The sequence below is a fragment of the Vulpes lagopus genome, chromosome 14 (genome assembly GCF_018345385.1).
Source record: "Vulpes lagopus strain Blue_001 chromosome 14, ASM1834538v1, whole genome shotgun sequence".
Taxonomy (NCBI): Eukaryota; Metazoa; Chordata; class Mammalia; order Carnivora; family Canidae; genus Vulpes; species Vulpes lagopus.
The window spans coordinates 13,810,112-13,829,684 of NC_054837.1; the positions used below are offsets into that span (position 1 = coordinate 13,810,112).

General features: G+C 49.9%; 1 protein-coding gene across 4 annotated transcripts in view; it reads left to right on the forward strand.

Annotated features, from left to right (window-relative positions):
• ASCC2 (activating signal cointegrator 1 complex subunit 2) overlaps window positions 1–18,695 on the forward strand; it is a 41,675-nt gene extending 22,980 nt beyond the window's left edge. For 2 of the 4 annotated variants that reach the window (XM_041729019.1, XM_041729021.1), the window contains 12 exons: window positions 1,377–1,451; window positions 1,829–1,936; window positions 2,173–2,241; window positions 2,405–2,479; window positions 3,851–4,031; window positions 5,461–5,687; window positions 6,571–6,690; window positions 12,412–12,505; window positions 12,613–12,743; window positions 13,317–13,419; window positions 15,319–15,398; window positions 15,856–18,695. In XM_041729019.1, coding sequence (XP_041584953.1) covers window positions 1,377–1,451; window positions 1,829–1,936; window positions 2,173–2,241; window positions 2,405–2,479; window positions 3,851–4,031; window positions 5,461–5,687; window positions 6,571–6,690; window positions 12,412–12,505; window positions 12,613–12,743; window positions 13,317–13,419; window positions 15,319–15,398; window positions 15,856–16,027 — 1,435 coding nt within the window. In that variant the 3' untranslated portion in view covers window positions 16,028–18,695. The remainder of the gene's footprint in view (window positions 1–1,376; window positions 1,452–1,828; window positions 1,937–2,172; window positions 2,242–2,404; window positions 2,480–3,850; window positions 4,032–5,460; window positions 5,688–6,570; window positions 6,691–12,411; window positions 12,506–12,612; window positions 12,744–13,316; window positions 13,420–15,318; window positions 15,399–15,855) is intronic. The other 2 variants (XM_041729020.1, XM_041729022.1) reach the window with 1 other exon arrangement.
• The last annotated feature ends 878 nt before the right edge of the window (window positions 18,696–19,573 follow it).

Sequence of the window (19,573 nt, forward strand, 5' to 3'; positions counted from 1 at the left end):
CCCTGGGATCATGACCTGAGCTGAAACCAAGAGTCAGATGCTCAACTGACTGAGCTGCCCAGACACCCCCCTATCTTTTAAATTAACTGCTGACATATTATGAGTACTATATGTATTATATATGTTTTTATTTATTTATTTATTTAAACAACAGAAATTTATTTCTCACAGTTCTAGAGGCTGGGTGCATTTTATTTTTAAATTTAATGTGTATCAGTATACAAAGCAATTACAATCTTTGGTACTAGATAGAATTCTGTTGTACTGTATGGAATACTAGACCCCATAGATCAACCTTTAGGTTTTTTTTTTCAGTTGTTTGCTATCACAGAAAAATGTTACAAAGAATAACTGCACATACATCATTGTGCACCTTTGCAAGATATCTGAGGAATATATTCCTCGAAGTAGAATCACAAGAACAGATGGTTTGTGCATTTTAAATTTTTATAGATCTCGCCAAATCGCCCTCCATAGGGGTTGTTCCAGTTTACTCTCCCACCAGCAATGTATCCTGGCAACACCTGAATCTGTTTGGGCCAAACTCAGCTCTGTCTTTTTCTGGGTGCCATGCCATGGTCCTAGAAAGCCTGCCTCTTTGGGCCTAGTTACCCTCTGTTGTGTATGTGTATAGAAATTCCACAGAATCCTGTCAATCAGTAGTTAAGTGTTTAGAGTACCCGCTACAAATTCAGCATCTCCCAGGCCCTAAGGCTACAGTTCTGGCTTTGGGAAGCATAAGATATTCAGAGGAAGAATTGACCACAGAAGAGGGACAGCACCATTGTAAGTTGTAAGGGTAACTATTCTGAATGCTAGGCACCTAGTTCTGGGAAGGGGTAATCATGTGGGTGAGCATCACCATGAAGTGTGTGGATGGGACAGAGAATTGGAGTCTGAGTTGGGAAAGGGGATGGGTGTGAGGTTGCTAAGGTGAGAAGCAAGGTTGGCTACTCCACGCAAGCTATGGATGTACCAGAGAGAGGAATTATAGTTTAATGTCTTAGTAGGTGGGGAGCCACTAGCAGGTTTGAGCAAACAAAAAATGACCTTGTTCATTTCTCAAACCTCATTGAGTTCTGAGTAGCCCTTTGGTTGCTCTGTGAGAAGGAGCCTGTCTGGGCCTGTTTCCCATGTGAAGGGGGGCGGTGCGCACGTAGCTACAGGTCACTTCTCACAAGGCTTTTCCTGGACCAGCCACAGTGGGTTGATCTGGGGGTGAGCTTGGGGAAGAGTGAGGGTGGTTCTGGAAGCAGATTGCTGTGGTGACCACTTAGGAGCAAGAAATGGGCCGTCCCATGGGTTGCTGTGATTTCCTCATAGAAGTATGGTATTTTTTAACTAAGCCCACCTTTTCCCCATGTGTGCCTCCACAGACTGGCTTCCTTTTATGAAATAGCAGTTCCTGAACTAGAGTCTGCAATTAAGAAGAGGAGGCTTGAAGACAGCAAGTAAGCAGGGGACAAACTAGGAGGGAGGCCCTGCCTTCCCTTGGCTTCAGTGTCCCCATCTCTAAGAACAAGGGGGTGACACCATGGACCAGCTTCAGTGTCCCTACCTCGCAGTCTTTTCCCTCAGCATTTACTCAAAGCTCGTGTTAATTGGCACACTGGTTTCCCATCCACAGTTTAAACAAGAAGCAGCCCTGGAATCAGCTGGCCTTCTCAGGGCCTGTAGCCTTTTGCCACCTGCTGTCCACAGTGAATTGTGAGGCTTTCTCAGCCTAGAGGAGGGGCACCTGCAACTGTTGAGAATAAGCTCCCTCTGGGCCTTTTGATCTCCTAGATCTCTATTTCTCTCTTTGTCTCTCTCTCTCTGGCCTTCAAAGGCTGCTAGGTGACCTGTGGCAGAGGCTGTCCCATTCCAGGAAGAAGCTACTGGAGATTTTTCATATCCTCATGAACCAGATCTGCCTTCTCCCTGTCTTGGAAAGCAGGTGAGCCTTTGGGAGCAACTGCCTGGGTGGAAGAAGCCCCTTCCCCAGCCCAGCAGAGGCCATCCCCTCACTTCATCCGTCCCCTTCCCTGCTGAGCAGAGATGGGAAAAAGAGACAAATGCCTCTTTTCCTCCAGCTGGCCTGAGGCCTTGTAGAGGAGCCAGGTGGGTAGGCAGGGAGGGGGGCTACAGATCATTTACATAGAGTGAGCTCATCTTCCCTGTTGTCTGTTCCAGCTGTGACAACATTCAGGGCTTCATTGAAGAGTTCCTTCAGATCTTCAGCTCCTTGCTGCAGGAGAAGAGGTGAGTGTGGCCGAGCTGGGACCAGTCCACACAAGGCCTTACATACCAGAGCCTCTGCCGTATGCTCACCATAGTCTAAGGTTCTGGGCTTTGTTGGTTGGGCAGCAGACCAGTACTCCTGTTGCCCAAGCCTTGTCCCTTCCATCTACTCTCTGCCCAGCAGGTTCCTTCGGGACTACGACACACTCTTCCCTGTGGCTGATGATGTCAGCTTGCTACAGCAGGCCTCAGCGGTCTTGTATCCTTCTTCCACAGCCACTGGGACAGGACCTGGCCTGACCAGGTTTGAGATGGGCTGCTAGGACCCAGTGGAGCAGAGAGTGGTTTGGCTCCAGAACGCATGGGTCAGCCAGCTTTCCCCAGAGTGCCCACCAAAGCCCCAGTCCCTGTTCCTGGATGAGTTGACTACTCTAATTCTCAGAGCTGGGTGGGGTAGGAGTCCTGCATTCTGGAGGTGTTTACTGAGTGTCTGGGCCTGTGCGACCAACGTGGACTTGGCCCTGTTCTCACAGACCTCATTGCAGGAGGGGACACAGACAAGTAAACAAGCAGTTAGAGTGTCATATGGGAGAAAATCAGAGGACAGGAAAGCCAAGGAAAGCACCTCACCCAGCAAACTCAGGATAAGGCTGTGAGACAGAAGTGATGTCCAAGCTGAGAACAGCAGAAGAAAGTGGAGGAGGCCAAGCCCAGAGCTGAGTGTTCCCAGTGGATGGAGGACAGAGAGGCCCATCTGGGGAGCCCACAGACATTTTGTGTAGATCACAGAGTGGGGCTGAGGTCTTGTGGAAGGAGGCTATGGTACTGCAGATGAGCCGGGGGTGAGCAGACCAGCACAGCTCTGGGATAACTCTCACTAAGAAGTTTGGACTCTGTCCTACGAGCACTGGGGTGTCATGGAAAGGTGCAAAACAGGGAGTAACAGGGTCAGTTTTATATTTTAGAAAAGCTCTATCTGGCACAGGGAGGAGAATAGCCTGGCCTGGGACCTCTTTGAGGCCCAGGGGCTGGTGAGGATGCTGGTACTGGCATTCAGGCATGCCTAGTGGGGGTTTGGATTAGAAGGGGAGGGAAAGAGTCTAGGGCAACTCCCAGATGTCTGGCTTGGCAATGTCCAGGGTGGTAGAGAGGGAGGAAGGACAGAGAGGAGGGCCTGTGGGCCATTTTAGAGGCTCAGCCAGGTTTCTCAGTCTTGCCTCAGGGATACTGTATGGGTCCCCAGCTTTTGTAGGAAGCCCTCAGCTAGTTGGACAGGAAGCCCGGTGGCAGTACCCCGATCAGGCCCTCCTCCTAGCGGTCAGTGCAGAGGAGGAGTTGCTGGCTCATCTAAATATCATGTCCCAGGATACCTCTGGCCCTGTCTTCATCCAGAGCTGCTTTCTGCTGAGTGGCAGGTACTAGGTTTCAAGGCCATTGTGGTCATAGTCTGGCCTGTTTCTCCATGCAGCCTGGGTGCCCATGATGCCCACTGGGTACAGCCCACATTGCTCCTAACACAAGTCTTGGGGTCAGATGCTGGGAAGGGATTGAGAAATTATGTTGCCTCAGAGCAAGGGAGGCAGAAAAGGCTCTGGCACTGAAGAGGGAGACAACTTAACACGTGTCATAGGGACGAGACTCGGACTGCCTATATCCTCCAGGCAGTCGAGAGTGCATGGGAAGGGGTGGACCGACGGAAAACCACAGATGCTAAAGATCCACCGGTGGCTGAGGATCCTAATGGGGTCATTGCGACAGTGGAGCCAATCAGTGGACCGTCCTCACATCTGGAAAACGCAGAGGAAGAGGAGGTGTGTGTCTGGAGAAATGTTTTCCCCTGCTTCTCCTGCTCCTTCCAGGAAACCTCTCCTTTCTTGGTTTCTGCTCTCAGAGAAAAAGGTTGCTTTTGGAATTGACAGCCTCAGGCTGCTGGAGCTGCTGGTCTGCTCTGTGCTGCCTTTAATAGAGTCAAGTCGCTTCGGTGGCCAAAACCCCAGTTTCTCCTGTATATAATGAAGCAGTGGAGCTTTTTCCAAATGAAATCCTTTGGTGCTCTCCTCTAAACAAGTCACCATGGAGCTGCTTTGGATGCAGTGGAGAGCAGTGCCTGGTCTCACTGCTCAGCCAGCCTAGATGCCCTGCCATGGGACTGCAGGGCTCCTCTGAGCAAGTTTGGAAGCCTCTGATCTAGTACTTTCCTCTGGGCTTTTCCAGAACTTGCCAAGTCTCCAGCTGTACGGATTGGCCACTGAGTTCAGGACTTCTCTGCATGCTAGGAGGCAGCATGATATAGGGTTAGGGTTAGACCACATGGTCTCTGGGGTCAGGCAGCTCAGGGGCATACCCTGTTTCTGCCACTCACCAGCTGTGGGGCCATAGATACATCACTCACATCTAGCCTCTGTTCCCCATCTATAAGGTGGGGACAGTCGCCATCCTTGCCTCCACAAGTTTGTTGGGATTCCCAGAGCTGTTGTGTGGAGCGGCTAGAGCCCAGCTGGCCATTCTGTGCTCTGTTAACAGTTTCTAATCTCCTTCTGGTTAGACTCAGGCCCATGACTGTCACAGGGCCTTGGAAAATGACAGTCCTCCCCACCTTTCTCACCCCCTTCCCCATTTGGCTTCTTATTGGACACTTGGATGATTTTTTATTGTTGTTTGTTTGATTTGTGAATTTCCTTAAATGAAAAACCTAGCAGAATTAAGTCACATTGAGCAAGATATGAGCTGAATCCCCCCTTATTAAAAAGAATATAATCAAAGGGCAGCAGCTCACAAGCCTGGGCTGGTGATAGCTGTTCCTCTCCAGCATCAGCCATCAACTTGTTAGAGCTGGAGAAGGATTAGTAGAAGCCACAGTCATTTATGGAGCTCATAGTCTTCTCCAGGCCCTGTGCTTGCCGCTTCAGGTGCAAGATTCTCTCTGAACCATCTGAAACAATCCCATGAGGTGGATGGTAGTATGCTCATTTTATATGGAGGGAGCTGGGGTTCAGAGAAGAGAAGTGCCCTGCCCAAAGTCACACAGCTTGAAGTACCTCCACCAGTAAGTCATAGAATCCCCTTTTTCCCAGGGGAGGAAATGAAGACTCAAGAGACCTGAGTCATTTGGCTGAGTTCCTAGACCCAGGGGTGCCAGGGCCAGGACTCATACTAGGTCCCCTGATTCCCCATCCTGTGCATTTCGGGGCCCTTTGCCCTATCACCCACCTGGCCTGGCCTTCCCCTCCTTCACTCCAGCTCTCTCTGCAGTGCATGGGGGCAGCTGCTGCCCTAGGTCCCCCTGTGTGTGGTGTGGAGCTAGACTCCCTCATCTCTCAAGTAAAGGATCTGCTGCCAGACCTTGGCGAGGGCTTCATCCTGGCCTGCCTGGAGCAGTACAGCTATAACCCGGAGCAGGTGATCAACAACATCCTGGAGGAGCGGTTGGCCCCTGCCCTCAGCCAGCTGGACCGCAGCCTGGACAGGTAGGAGAGAGAGGTGGGAGCTGGGCTCAGGGCGCCCAGGCTGTGTCAGGGCCCTGGCCTGAAGCACTTCTTAGCTCCCCTGCTTCCCACTCTTATGCCAAAACTCAGCCCTTTGTCTCTTCTCCACAGTAGTGTTTGCCAACCATATAATTGAATGCCCTCCTTGGGAAAACATCAAAACTTTAGGCCATCCAGGAGGTCCTCACATGCCCCCTGCAGGGCAGAGAGTGTGCACAGCTGGACAGCCCTAAAACACCTTATCGGAGGAGATTAGAAACATAGAATGTGACAAAGAGATTACTGAGCCTTTCAGAGCTTGGAAGTTTCTGGCTTGCTCCTGTCATCGTCACCTTTCCAGTAGATTGCTGAAGGAGGATGGCCAGAGCTTCTCACTTTTCTCACACCTATGTTTCGGAGTTTGGCCCACTGCTTCCCTGAAGGCCCATGGGGCTCACAGGAATGAGTTTACAAATGGGTGTTTCTTCCATGAACAAATTACGTTTCTTAAATGAATGAAGTTAGCTCTGTCTTTGGATAAGTTCTTAGCCACTTCATGCCCATTTTACAGAGGAGGGTACTGAGGCACAGAAAGGTTGAGTGATCTTAGCTCCCTATCTCATTGGACTGTTGTGAGTGTTGAGTGAGGGAGGGAGCCTTTAAGAAAATCTGTGTGGATGGCATGTGGGACCAAGGGGGAGGGATGTGGCATACCCAGGTAGGGGCCAGACAGGGCAGGTTTTTAGATTGTGTCTCATGTGGCTGTTGAAGGGGAATGGAGAATCTAATGAATGTAACATTGTAGGGATCCATAGGGCACAAGTGAGCATCAGCTGACCAATCCCCCTGAAACTGATTCTATGACATCCCCTCTCCCCCCAACCAGGCAGGTGAAGCCAGACCCGACACCCCTGCTGACATCTCGTCACAACATCTTCCAGAATGACGAGTTTGATGTATTTAGCAGAGATTCAGTGGACCTGAGCCGGGTGCACAAGGGCAGGAGGTGAGTACAGGGGGCTGTGGGGTGCCAGGGACCCCAACTCCATAAGTGCAGTGAAAAAAAATGGAAGAAAAATAAGGGCTCCATCTTTAAGGAACTGGCCTGAGTTTTGACTTGGGTCCCCGCCCCCCCGCCCCCCACCCCAGCAATTCAGGACCTGTGTGCTCCCAGCAGGCAGGGGCAGGTTCTCTAACGCTTATGCATTAGGCTCTGACTCTGCACCGTATGGTTTTTTAATGAATCCCCTTGTTGATAGCAAAAGGCCAGAGAGAACTAAACTGTCCCCCTCTTCCCTTCTTATATCTTTGGATGTGTCAACCATCAAATCTCTGGGCAATAAATCTAAGCAGTACTTCCCAGAAGCTGCTACTCCACATGATTTTCTCCATTCTGTGACAAAATGAGAAAATTAAGGATCTGTACTAAGTAAGCTTTTCAGAAGGTGAATATATTCTGTTTTAAGATCTTTCTCCTTATTTTTAGGTTATGTCCTTTCTATTTTTTTGGCATTGAAAAGTCCATTTATGATTTATTCATTCATTCAACAAATATTTGCCTGATGCTTACAGCATACTAGGCCCTGGATTTATGAGGTGCTAGAAGTGTAGTGGACAATGAAACAGACACGGCCCCTGGCCCTGTGGAGTTTGCACTAATCAGTTTAGCAAACAAGTAAAGTAAAATTGCAGATCTAACAGGGACTATAAGGTGAAGGTGTGCAGACTTCTGAGCCTCTGGTAGGGGGTTCGATCTGAGCAGGAAGGCTCCTCTGAGGAAATGACATGGAACCAAGAGTGGATGGAAGGATGAGGAAGGGCTAAAGGGCCAATTCTGCAAAGAGCAGGGAAGAAGAAACCTTTCAGGCAGAGTGAACAACAATGGGCAGTGACCCTGAGGTTGTGGGGAACATGGTGAGGGTCCCATGAGCTGACACATTTTATGCTTTGGAAAGATGACCTGGCTTTGGAATAGAGGCCCATTGGAGGGACCATGAGCCAATAGTTGTAATATGGGGTTTAATATAAAAGGCAAGATAAGATGTTGACAACACTATGCTAGCCCCAGAGTTCCCCTAAATGGTACTGGTTCATGAAATCCCGAAATCTGGGAACTGTTAGACGAGTACAGTCTGCCCTCTCCCCCATCATATATACAAAAGACGGAGGTTCGGAGAGGGGCAGTGGGGGACCTGCCTTGTTCTTGTGATAGGAGCCCCAATGGCAGAATTGCAAGCTACTGCTTCAAGTGAGGGCCCTGTGCTGCTCCCCAACCCCAGGGCCATCCGATGCTGGAAGCTTGGCTGGCCAAGGTCTTGGGGGAGCGGGCACAGGGCAGCTATAAAGCCATCTGGCTGGCTGGACAGGAAGCAATTGTAAACTGCTTAGTCACACACATTGCGACATCCCCAGATCCCAGGCTAGAGATGTTATCCTGCATCAGTGGCCACTGTTCCAGACTGGAATGACCCTCTGCAGCTTTGGCTATGGAGACAGGGGCAGATGAGGAGGGCTGTGCCTGCTCTTAGGGCATTCCGAGTTGCCAGGCAGAGAGACTGGGCGGCAAATGTTTACTGAACTTGTGCTGGGTAGCCTGGGGGCTGGGGATTGCGAAGAGGCAAAGCCTCCATTCATGTGTTCATTATTTATTTATTCATTCAGCAAATATTTATTAAGTGATTTACTAGCTCCAGATTCTGTGCTAGACACCAGGGAGACAAGGTGAGCAGGGCACCCGGGCCTTGCTCTCAGAACAGAGACCGTGAGAAAGACTTAGACCATTAAACAAGCAGTGACAGAGTGGGAGAGGTGCTGGGGTGGGGCCTACAGGGACCTCAGTGGGGACACGTGTCCTAATCTGGGCAGGACAGTCAGCAGGCACATGAGAAAAGTAGCACAAGGCAGGTCACGCTTGGGTTAAAATGTATGTGTGTGGTTAAATCAAATAGGATGAACTCAGTGGCTCAAGTAACAGGGAAATCTGTTCCTTGCATGATAGGGAGTTGCAAGGTAGGACACTCTAGGCTTGGTTAACCTGTGGTTCAGCCTCATCATCAAGGACACATCTTTGCCATCTCTCAGAGCTGGTTCCTTTGAAGCCACTGGGTCACTGCAGCTATTTCAGCTAGGACTTCCAGAAATGACAGTGCCAAGAGGAAGTCTGGACCAGATCTTCCTGTATCTCTCTTAGAGGCCAGGAAGCCTTTCCCAGAAGTCTCCAGACTCCACTCATATCTCAGTGGTGAACTGGGTCACAGGGCTGAGGCCCAGGCTCCAGGAGAAGGGGGAAAGATGGAAAGACCTGAACCAAATGAGAATCTGTTAGGAATGGGGGTGAGATGGAGGGTGGCTCTTGGGTAGATGCCAAGCACATGTGCTATAGGGATATCATACTTAGTTGAAGAAGGCAGTGTGTATAAGGTGGGGTCCCAGAACTTGTTTGGAATGAACCGTGGCACCCTGGAAGATTATGAGTGTTCTCCCTCAGCAAAGTGTCCATGGCCAAGAAAATGTCAATGCACTTTGCTTCTTGGAGAGTCACAGAACACATTAGCTCATTAATGGTTCTGACAAGTCCTGCAGTAAAAAGAAACAGGATTCACTTTGTTGAGCTCCGCAGGTGCCAGGTTCACTTTTAGTCATCATCTTACTTCATTCCTGGGATGTAGAATTAAGACTTGGCAAGGATAAGAGGCTTGCTTGTGATCGGTCACACCACTCAGGAAGTCCCTGAACAGACTTGAGCCAGTAGACCTATGTTCTGGCCCTGGCTCGGCTGGTAGAAGCTGGGTGACCTTGGAAAGTCACCCTGCCTCTTGGAATCTCCCTTTCCTCACTTGGAAAAGGAGGGGCTTATTGCCCTACTAGTCCTTTAGAAGTTTAAAGGTGGTAGTCACCCCCCAATGGCCAGTTTGAGTTGGGCCTCAAAGGATAGGGTGGAAGAAGTGAGGAGGGGGAAGAGTGTCTGGGCTTTAGGGGAGCCTTCAGGGGGCCCCCTGTCATCTTGTAGGGGGCCAAGGAAGGACTTGCTCCAAAGTCTCTGAGGCCATGGTTACCTGTGTTCCAGACTTGACTGGAGTTCTGGCCCTCACATGGATCTTTTCCTGGCTGGCTTTGCCCCTTTCTTTTCCTTCTTGGTTCTGAATGGGGTCATGGGGCAAAGGCTGCCCCTCCTTGGGTGGGATGCCCAGGGCACTAGGCTCCACTATTCCTGCCTGTGTGACCTCCCAGGACCCTGGGTGGGTAAAGTTTGCAGGGCTTCTCTGGCCCTTCCAGGGATCCACATAAACCAGAGACCCACAGCAGGACCTTACTCCCCAGAATCAGGGATCAGATGGACCAGGAGCTGTGGGGTGTGACAGAAAGGACAGTGACATCTCTCATTCATCCTTGGATGCCTGACTCAGCACAGGTCCTAGCACTTACTAGGCCCTCAGGAAATGTGTGTGGAAAGGGCAGATGTGCTCCTTTCTTTTTTTTTTTTTTTTTGATGTGCTCCTTTCAATGGCACCAACCACCTGCACGAGCTCCGGCAACTTTGCCTTGCTCTTGGCCTCTTTCCTCTTCAGCCCCTAGCCTAGTGAAGAGAGCCAGGTAAGGGCCGGGGCTGCAGTCACAGGCCCCCTTTCCTGGCATGATATAAAATTTTCCTGTGGACCAAGAAATTTCCCAGGTCTAGATCAAATGCCCCCTACACCACAGTGCCTCCATTTCCTCCCCCCTCTCCCAGTAGACCCCCTGAGCCAGAGTTCACATTTCCTTTTTCTTTTCTTTTCTTTTTTTTTTTTTAACGTTTCCTTTTTCTATGTTCCCAGGGCACGCTTACCTCCATTCAGCATATTTCACGTAAGCCGCCATTTGCCTGTAACCCTCATTAGACTATGAGTTCCACGAGGACAGATCAAGATCTTTTTTCAATCTCTCCCACAACTCAGCCTTAGTACCCTCTCTGGCACATAGTAGGCCCTTAGTAAAAACTGTTGAAGCCAAATCCTGAGCTGCCCCCAGGCTTCCAGGCAGACAGCCTGAGACACTCAGGCCCCTGTCCCTCCCTGCACCAAAAGCCAGTTAATAGAAGATTTTTGTGGAAGTTGTGTATGACTTTGTATCTCTTCTTCTTTTTTTTTCCCCTACCCTTGATACATTCCAGAAAACTGATTTCACAGCTAAGCTGGATTTTCTTGCCTGGCATCTCATATTGATTTTCCCCTGCAGGGCTAGAAACTACATTCCACAGGCCTGTCTATGTGTCTGACAAGCCAGGTTTTTCTACAGATTTGCAAAGCCACAGTCAAGAGCCCTGAGTCCCCACTGAGGCTGTGCTACGGATCACCGATCCCAAGCACATCCCTCTCCTTCCGTGTACTGCACCCGAATATCTTCACCTGTGATATATAATAGGAATTGAACTTTTGGACTTTTTCTTCCAGTGCAATCTGACATGGAGGATTGAACTGTAGAACAGACAGAAGGCCACCATGATGAAAGCGGGGATGGGAGGAAGAAGACAGCTAGCTACCCCTACTCACCCCACATACCCCTGAGGTCCCCTGTGGTTCCCCTGAGCTCAGGAAGAGGGCCACATGGGACCTTGCTCTTAAATTTTTGTTTTTAATTTTTTATTTAAGAATTTATTTATTTTAGAGAGAGGGAAAGAGACAGCATGAGCAGGAAGGACAGAGGGAAAGAATCTCAAGCAAACTCCACATTGAGCAAGAAGCCCGATGAGGGGCTCGATCCCAGGACCCTGAGGTCTTGACCTGAGCCAAAACCAAGAGTGTGAGGCTTAACTGACTGTGCCACCCAGGTGCCCCTAAATTTTTGTTTCCTTTTTTTTTTTTTAAGATTTTATTTTTTATTTATTCATGAGAGACACAGAGCGAGAGAGAGAGAGGCAGAGACACGGGCAGAGGGACAAGCAGGCCCCATGCAGGGAGCCCGATGTGGGACTCGATCCCAGGTCCCCAAGATCACACCCCGGGCTGCAGGCAGCACTAAACCGCTACACCACCAGGGCTGCCACAAATTAGTGTTTCTTAAAAGGTTCAAATAATCTCAGGCCCTACCCAGGAGTAACCATTGTCATTTGGCAGGGGACTTACTAGCTCTTTCTGTGCATTGATATATGTATACTATAATCTGTGTTTTCATGGGAACAGATTGTCTGATTTGCTTTATGCTTTTTATTACAGATGGGATCCTATTGTATACATTTTTCTGTAGCATGCTTTCTTCCTCAGGAATAAGTCTTAGAATTCTTTCTGCATCAGCACAAATAGACGAATGTCATTCTTGATAACAGCCGCCTGGCATTCTGTAATATAGATGTGAGACGTCATTTGGCCATTTCCCTTGTGATGGACATTAGTTGTTTTCCATTTCTCACTGTCACAAACAATGTTGAAAAGAACATTCCCCCTCAGACCTCTTTATGCTCACAGCCAGCGTTTCCCCAGAGTGGGCGCCTCAAAGAGGAATTTCCTGGCCAAAGGATGGGCATGTTTTACCATGCAACAACTCCTTTGGAAGGCCTTCCAGAGTGGCTAGACCCAGTCACATGGACACTGGCAGTGGCAAGTCCCACCTTCCCACCCCCACACTGGTGTTTGACACTATATGTCACAGTTTGTGCCAGCCTGAGCCTGTGATGCTTTGGACCCTTGCCCTCACAGCCTTCAGAGTCTGATGGTTTTCCTTCCTCCCTGTCCCCTGCCTCTCTCAACACCAGGAAGGAGGAGAACACTCGGAGCTTGCTAAACGACAAGCGGGAGGTGGTGGCGCAGCGGCAGCGCTACGAGCAATACAGCGTGGTGGTGGAGGAGGTAGGAGGTTCCAAGCCAGGCCTTTGCTGGGGGCAGTGGGGGTGGGGGCAGGTTGTGCAGGACCAGCCAGCTCAGGGTCCTTCTGCCCCACACTTCTGCCATTGCAGGTGCCACTGCAGCCTGGCGAGGGCCTGCCCTACCGCAGTGACGACTATGAGGATGAGTATGATGACACATATGACGGCAACCAGGTGGGCGCCAACGATGCTGACTCAGATGATGAGCTCATCAGCCGCAGGTGAGGCTGCAGGGCCCTAAAAGGGCAGAGTTCTGGGGGGGCACAGCAGCACTCCTGAACCCTCTTGTTTATACAGATGGGGAGGCCAAGGCCCTGATCATGGGAGCAAGTCAGAGGTAGGGCCAGGGCCCAAACTGAGGCCTCTTGACTCCTAGTCCAGTGCTCCCTCCACCATCAGCCAGCCCCTTGGCCAACTAGTTGGTCCAACCCATGCTGAATGGGGAGGCATTTCTTTGGTTTCTCACAGTCCTTTTACATTGTTCTTCTTAACTGCAGAAAACTCTCTGAAGTGGGATCTCAGATTTCCCAAAGCAGATAAAAGCAGAGCTGCCCCAGCTCAACTTCCCCTAAGCCCCCACATCAGACTCTGGTACCCTCAGGGGGTACCATCTGTACCAGAGTCAGGGGGCTGGAGCAAAGCTGGCTTGAAAAGCACTTTGGTTTTTTGTCCAGCTGCCTGAGCCCATCCCCATCCTGATCACCCCCTCTCACCCAGCCCAATGCCTTCCTCCCCAAGGCTCCCTCTCCAAGTTTAATCTAGTCTTTGATCTCACTTTCTCTCTAAACCCTCAGGCCCTTCACCATCCCTCAGGTGCTGAGAACCAAAGTGCCTGGAGAAGGGCAGGAAGAGGATGAGGAGGAGGAAGAGGAAGAGGCTGAAGACGAGGCTCCAAAGGTACTTCCTTGGCAGGTGGAAGATGAAGGGGAGGGTGTAGTTCCCAAGGAGCAAATTAGGACCACCACGCCCCTGCTTGCCTGCATCTGGCTTTAAGGCGGCCGTTGGATCACTACCAGGGAAGAAGAGGGGCTCCTTTGAGCCTAGGATGCCTTTTTGGAGAGCTGCTGGCTTAGAACTCCCCTCCACTACCTAGTGAGGGCTTAGGGGATAGATTAGAGGCCAAGCCTTTGAGCTGCTGGATTCATTAGGCCCAGGAGTCTGGGGGCTGAGAGAAGGGTAGCTCTTTGCCACCATGCTTAGGATAGCAATTCTGAAACTCAGAGATGTTAGAGCCCAAGAGCCCTTGGAGGTCATCTGAGCTGGTGGGTTTGAAACTTCTATTTTTTAGCAGCTGAACTTTTTCTTCAAATAAAGCCTTAACTAGAACCTCAGCATATAAAACAGATAAGGGCAGTGTTGCTCAGGTTGAACAGAGTGGCACCCTGGGATCCCTGGATCACCTCGTACCCTCCCACCAGAGTGACAAATTCAGATGTGCCCAGACAAATGCAGGCTACCCAATGTAAATGAGTAGCAGAAACTGATGGAAACTATGGCCAATGTGGTAGGAGCACACATACAATCTGCCCAAGGGGCTTCTCAGCATAAACATAGGCCCAGAGCTTCCAGGGCTTTCTCTTCCTCCCAGGCACAGGATTAGCCCAGATTTTTTTTATATATATATATAAATTTATTTTTAATTGGTGTTCAATTTGCCAACATATAGAATAACACCCAGTGCTCATCACGTCAAGTGCTCACCTCAGTGCCCGTCACCTAGTCACACCCACCTCCCCTTCCACCACCCCTAGTTCATTTCCCAGAGTTATAGCCCAGATTTTTATGTAAAATCTTCCAGTTTTCAAATGTTACCAGTTGTACTTGTTTTCTTTGTGTTTTTTTAAACAGTATAGGCCATTAAGAGCTGTCTGTGATCCTTAAGTCACAGCCGCTAGTCCAGGCTCCTGTGCTTACTGGCAAAAAAAAAATGGTCTTCAGGAGTGAATAGTCCCAGGGCACCTGGGTGTCTCAGTTGGTTAAGGATCTGACTTTAGCTCAGATCATGGTCTCAGGGTCCTGGGATTGAGCCCCATGTAAGGCTCCCATGCGGGATTTGATCCCAGGACCCTAGGATCATGACCTGAGCTGAAGGCAGATGCTCAATCACTGAGCCACCCAGTCGTCCCTCAAATCAATAAATTAAATCTTTTTTTTTTTTTTTTTTTAAGATTTAATGTATTGATTTGTGAGAGAATGAGAGAGAGCACAAGCAGAGGAGAGAGGCAGAGGGAGAAGCAGACTCCCCGCTGAGCATGAGCCCAACATAGGACTTGATCCCAGGACCCTGGGATCATTACCTGAGTCAAAGACAGATGCTTAACCAACAGAGCTACCCAGGTGCCCCAAGAAATTAAATCTTACAAAAAAAAAAGACTGGGAACTCCCACAGCACATTAGTAGTAGCACTAGAGTGAGGATGAGTCAACTCCCATGGGCAGCTATCTGGGCCTTCAAGATGGCCTCTCATGGTAGCCATCATGGCCTATCCCCCATTTGTCATCCGTGTTCCAACTGTGATCCACCTGCCCCACCATGTCTGTGCAGGAAGCCTTAGTCCCTTTAGCTTCCTTCCCATCACGAGAGAGGTGGGAAGGACAGAGGAGAGAGGCTTCTGATGGGAACCTTGGACCCAAACAAGGGCAGCTCCCTTCTAGGGCATCACCCTGCCACACTGTGGCTTCTCCCACTCCTGGCCTGGAGGCATCAGCAAGATTCAGTCAGGCGCAGCCTTACTACAGCTTCAGGACATGGGGAGGCTCATGACTCTAGACTATTTTTCCCCCTTCCCGTCCACAGCCCGACCATTTTGTACAGGACCCTGCAGTGCTGCGGGAGAAAGCAGAAGCCAGGCGGATGGCCTTCCTTGCCAGGAAGGGGTGAGCATTTCAAAGAGTTGTTTCTGGTGGGAGGGGACCCGTCTGGAGACGGCTCAGTCAACCACCTAGGAAGCCCACACCTAAACTCCAAGTGTATTACATGTATTAATGTAACCCTCAGGAGGACCCTATGAAGTAGCCACTTTATCATCACCCTCTTACAGAGGAAGGAACGGGCCCATCCCTGTACCCAGCCCCTCCTCTCCTTGCTGCAGGCTATGGTTAGCCCACAGCTGGGCCAGGGACCCACCTGGAGGCAGGGCTTAGGGAAGAGAATTCACCAGACACAGGACCAGCCAGAGCCCCCAGAGCCCTGCCCTTGCTGGGCTCCATTACTTCTCCCACTGGAAGTGGGGACATGGGTGTCCTGGTCCAGGTGGCATGTCCTCTCCCATGGGTCCTCTGAGAAAGGTGGCGGGCTCTTCTCATATGTTGGGGCGGGTTGTTCCTCCCTTAGGTACAGGCATGACAGCTCGACTGCAGTGGCCGGCAGCCCCCGGGGCCACGGGCAGAGCCGTGAGACTACCCAGGAACGCAGGAAGAAGGAAGCCAACAAGGCCACACGAGCCAACCACAACCGGAGAACCATGGCTGACCGCAAAAGAAGCAAAGGCATGATTCCATCCTGAGGCTGTCATGTTGGTGCCAGCCGGGAGGCAGCAGCACCAGACTTGCCAGGCTGAGTTACCATAGCCTTGGATCTCCTCACCACTTGGCCTCCTGCCAGGGTCCCAAATTCAACTCCACCCCTCAACAGCCTCAGCTTTGTAGCCCCTGAGAAGGCCGCCTCGTCGTCTACCAGCCAGCCGTGAGCGCCTTCTTGCAGAACACACAGTGCCTTATCCCACAGTGGAGGAACTCCTGGGCCCAGAGAGCAGGCAAAAGGGATGGGGACAGAGCCCCAAGGCAAGCCCCACAAACCTCATGCAGCAAGACACCAACTACTCTTTTACCCTAGATGGCAGGAAACCTCTAAATTCAAAAACAAAGACAAGGCCTGCAAATAAAGTTTTTGACCCTTTCAAGCAGTGATCCATGATGTGCCCCTGGCCTGCTCCGCCTGTCTCCCTTCAGCGACAGCCACCATCAGGAGAGCAAGAGAGCAGGGTGATCGCTGCTCTGCTCATCAGCCTTTCATATTTGCCTCTCATTTTAACCCCTCCTGATGTTGCCCTACTTTGCTGTGTGGCCCTAAGCACATTACTTCCTTCTGTGAACCTTTAGTCCCTGCCTGCGGAAGGAAGAGATAAGGGTGTGAGGCCCTATGGTCCTTTCCATGTTCTCTTTCAGTCTGTACGACCTCCACACTAGGAGGTAGGTACTTTTTCCAGGCCCTATGCTATAGGTGAAGTGCTGTAAACTGAAGGTGAAGGTTCCTGCCCTGGCAACATCCAGGAAGTGGGAGAACAAGGATTAGACCCTCAGTCTAACCCCTGGCCTTTATAGAGTCCTAGATTCCCATTGGTGGTATCATCGCCATCTCATAGCTGACCCAAGGATACTTTTCCAGTAGCAGAGCCAGGACCAGAGCTTGGTGCCTCCTGATTGTGGGGCACCATCAAATCCTCCAAAATCAAGGAGTCAGAAACCAGAAGACACTAGTGAGAATGTCACTGCTAAGTCCTGTTGAAGGACTTGGGCCTTGTTCCTTAAAACCCCCTCCTGGGCATAGCCAGTTGGTTTCCAGTGTAGCAGCAGCTGTGAGGTATCCTGATTCCTGGGCCCCCCCAGAATGATCAACAGAGGATCGACTGTGGGGTATTTATTTGCTGGCCTCATCCTACCCAACGTAGCCTGGAGTCCTTCCATGGGAGCCAGGGCCCCTGCCCATCTAGACCTTGACAAATCACCCTAGATGCTTGTGTAATTTATTTGCACGAGGTTAGGATGAGTGTCCGGAGCAGCAAGGCAGACAGGCACTTGACGAATTGGTTTTGTTAGGTCAGCTGCACAAGTGAAAATCAATAACAATTCCTTTGAGTCATGCCGGTTCTCTTGGTACATTTGAGATGCAGAGCAGATACAGGAGTGGTGTCTTCCCCTTGAGCTGCCGAATTAGCTGAGATCAGGCTCAGGATCAGCCATTCTGACAGGCAGCAGGAAGACTCTGTTTCCTCCTAGAGGCATTTACCAGGGAGGGTCATTTCTTTTCTCTCTCCTTGAACACCTCAGACCCAGCTCTTGGCCCTGGAGTAAGGGGAGGTGAGTTGGGGGAGCTCTGGGCTTTACCTACCTTACTTGTTACTGTTCACACATCCCCTCTCACCTTCATTTTGTCATATGTATACCTCCTGACTACTGGGAGTGGTGTTCAGGCCTCACATTGGCATCCTGGTTTAAAGGATTGGAGAAGATAAACGATTTTTCAGACTTTCCAGAATGTACTCCCAGGTCATACTTGATCTCCCTAGAAGAACTATGTTCTTTCTCATTTCAGATCTTAGGGCACCCTTTCAGGGATGCTTTGCAAATGCCTCACTCAGGAGTCATCCAGAACAGTGCTGGTAGGCATACCTCTTCACCTCTCGGGGCCTCAGTTTTCCCATCTGCAAAGTGGGTATATTGGGCCGGGTGAGTGGTTCCTTTCCACTCAGTGCCAATTAGATCCTCTGAGGAGGCCTCAAGATTTAAGATGGGCAATGGCAGAAGTGTTACAAGTGAAATGGGTGGGAGACCTGAGCCCTGTTCACTTGATCACTGGGCCCCACCACCCCACTACTACTCCTAAGCAGGAATTTCTAAGTGCCTTCTCTGCACCCTGTTAGAGAACATGACTATCACAGGCATTTCCCAAGAAGCTTTTACAACCTAGTGCCTCCAAGAGGACTTAGGACTTTGAGTGTCTTTCTTCCTAGCTCATGAGTGGCAATGATGGTGGACGTGTTTGTTTGAACAGTGCTTCTGTGCCTCTGAGAGGTGGGTAGGGCAGAGCCTGTCATTGATAAAAAGGGACCCAGGAGCCCAGGGAGGGCAAGTAACTTGCCCAAAGCCCATGGCAAGTCAGCAGCAGAGCCTGGATACTGATCTTTCTTAATTCCAGGTGTAGTCTGAAAAAGTAAGTGAATAACAGGAACCTGCCTGTCCCTGTCACACTGGGAGCTTGGGTTAAACAATGCAGGGAGGGAAACAAAACACAAAAGTAAACCCACCAAAAATGCAGGGAGTGGTTGTGGAACCCCCCTGCTTTAAAATGATGTCAATGAATACTTACTTGGTAGCAATGTGAGAAACTAAATATTGAAGAATAAATTTGTTGTTGTTCTTGTTTTTAAGAGAATAAATTGGATGTTAATGCTCCATGATTGTGAAAATATTTTTTTTTCGATCAGTAGTCTTCTTTTTTTTTTTTAAGATTTTATTTATTTGAGAGAGCATGAGTTGGGTAAGGGGCAAAGGGAGAAGCAGACTCCCCATTGAGCAGGGAGCCCAATGTAGGGCTCAATCCTGGGACCCTAAGATCATGACCTGAGGCAAAGGCAGACACTTAACAGACTGAGCCACCTAGGCGCCCTTGTGAAAATATTTTTTTTAATTTGCATACAGACCAAGTCTGAAAAGGACTGTGCATAAACGAAAATGACAGTAAGATCATATTTGTAATGAGAGCAAAAGCACTTGCTAAGTACTTACCATGGTCAGGGGTTCTGGTGGGCTCTTTCCTTGTATTTACCTTGTCTAATTCTCACCAGGTAGGAACAGATGAGAAAACCAAGGTCACAGAGGATAGGCGACCTAAGGTCACACACTTAGCATATGGCCAAGGAGGGATTCAGCCCCAGGCTCATCTCCTAAAGCTCACGCCCTTAGCCCCTACACCACGTGCTATTCCTTTCTTTTCCCCACATCTGCATCTTTGTCACGACTGTTCTTAACAAAGAAAGGAGAAAATACAAGTCACATAGCTGTAGGGCAGGGGGATGGGAAATCCTAGTAAATCAGACCAGGTTGATGGGACCCTCCCCACCTTGTATGTATGTTGCACTATTGGATACTGTCCCATAGATCTCAGATGCCCTTGTTTTTTATTTTCACTTTGTTTTCAGATTCATTCATCCTTCTGTTTTTCCAGTTTGCCATGAAACCCATTGAATGATTCTTCGTTTTTTTTAAAGATATATATTTATAAATGAGAGAGAGCACAAGCAGGAGGGGCAGAGGGAGAGGGAGAGAGAATC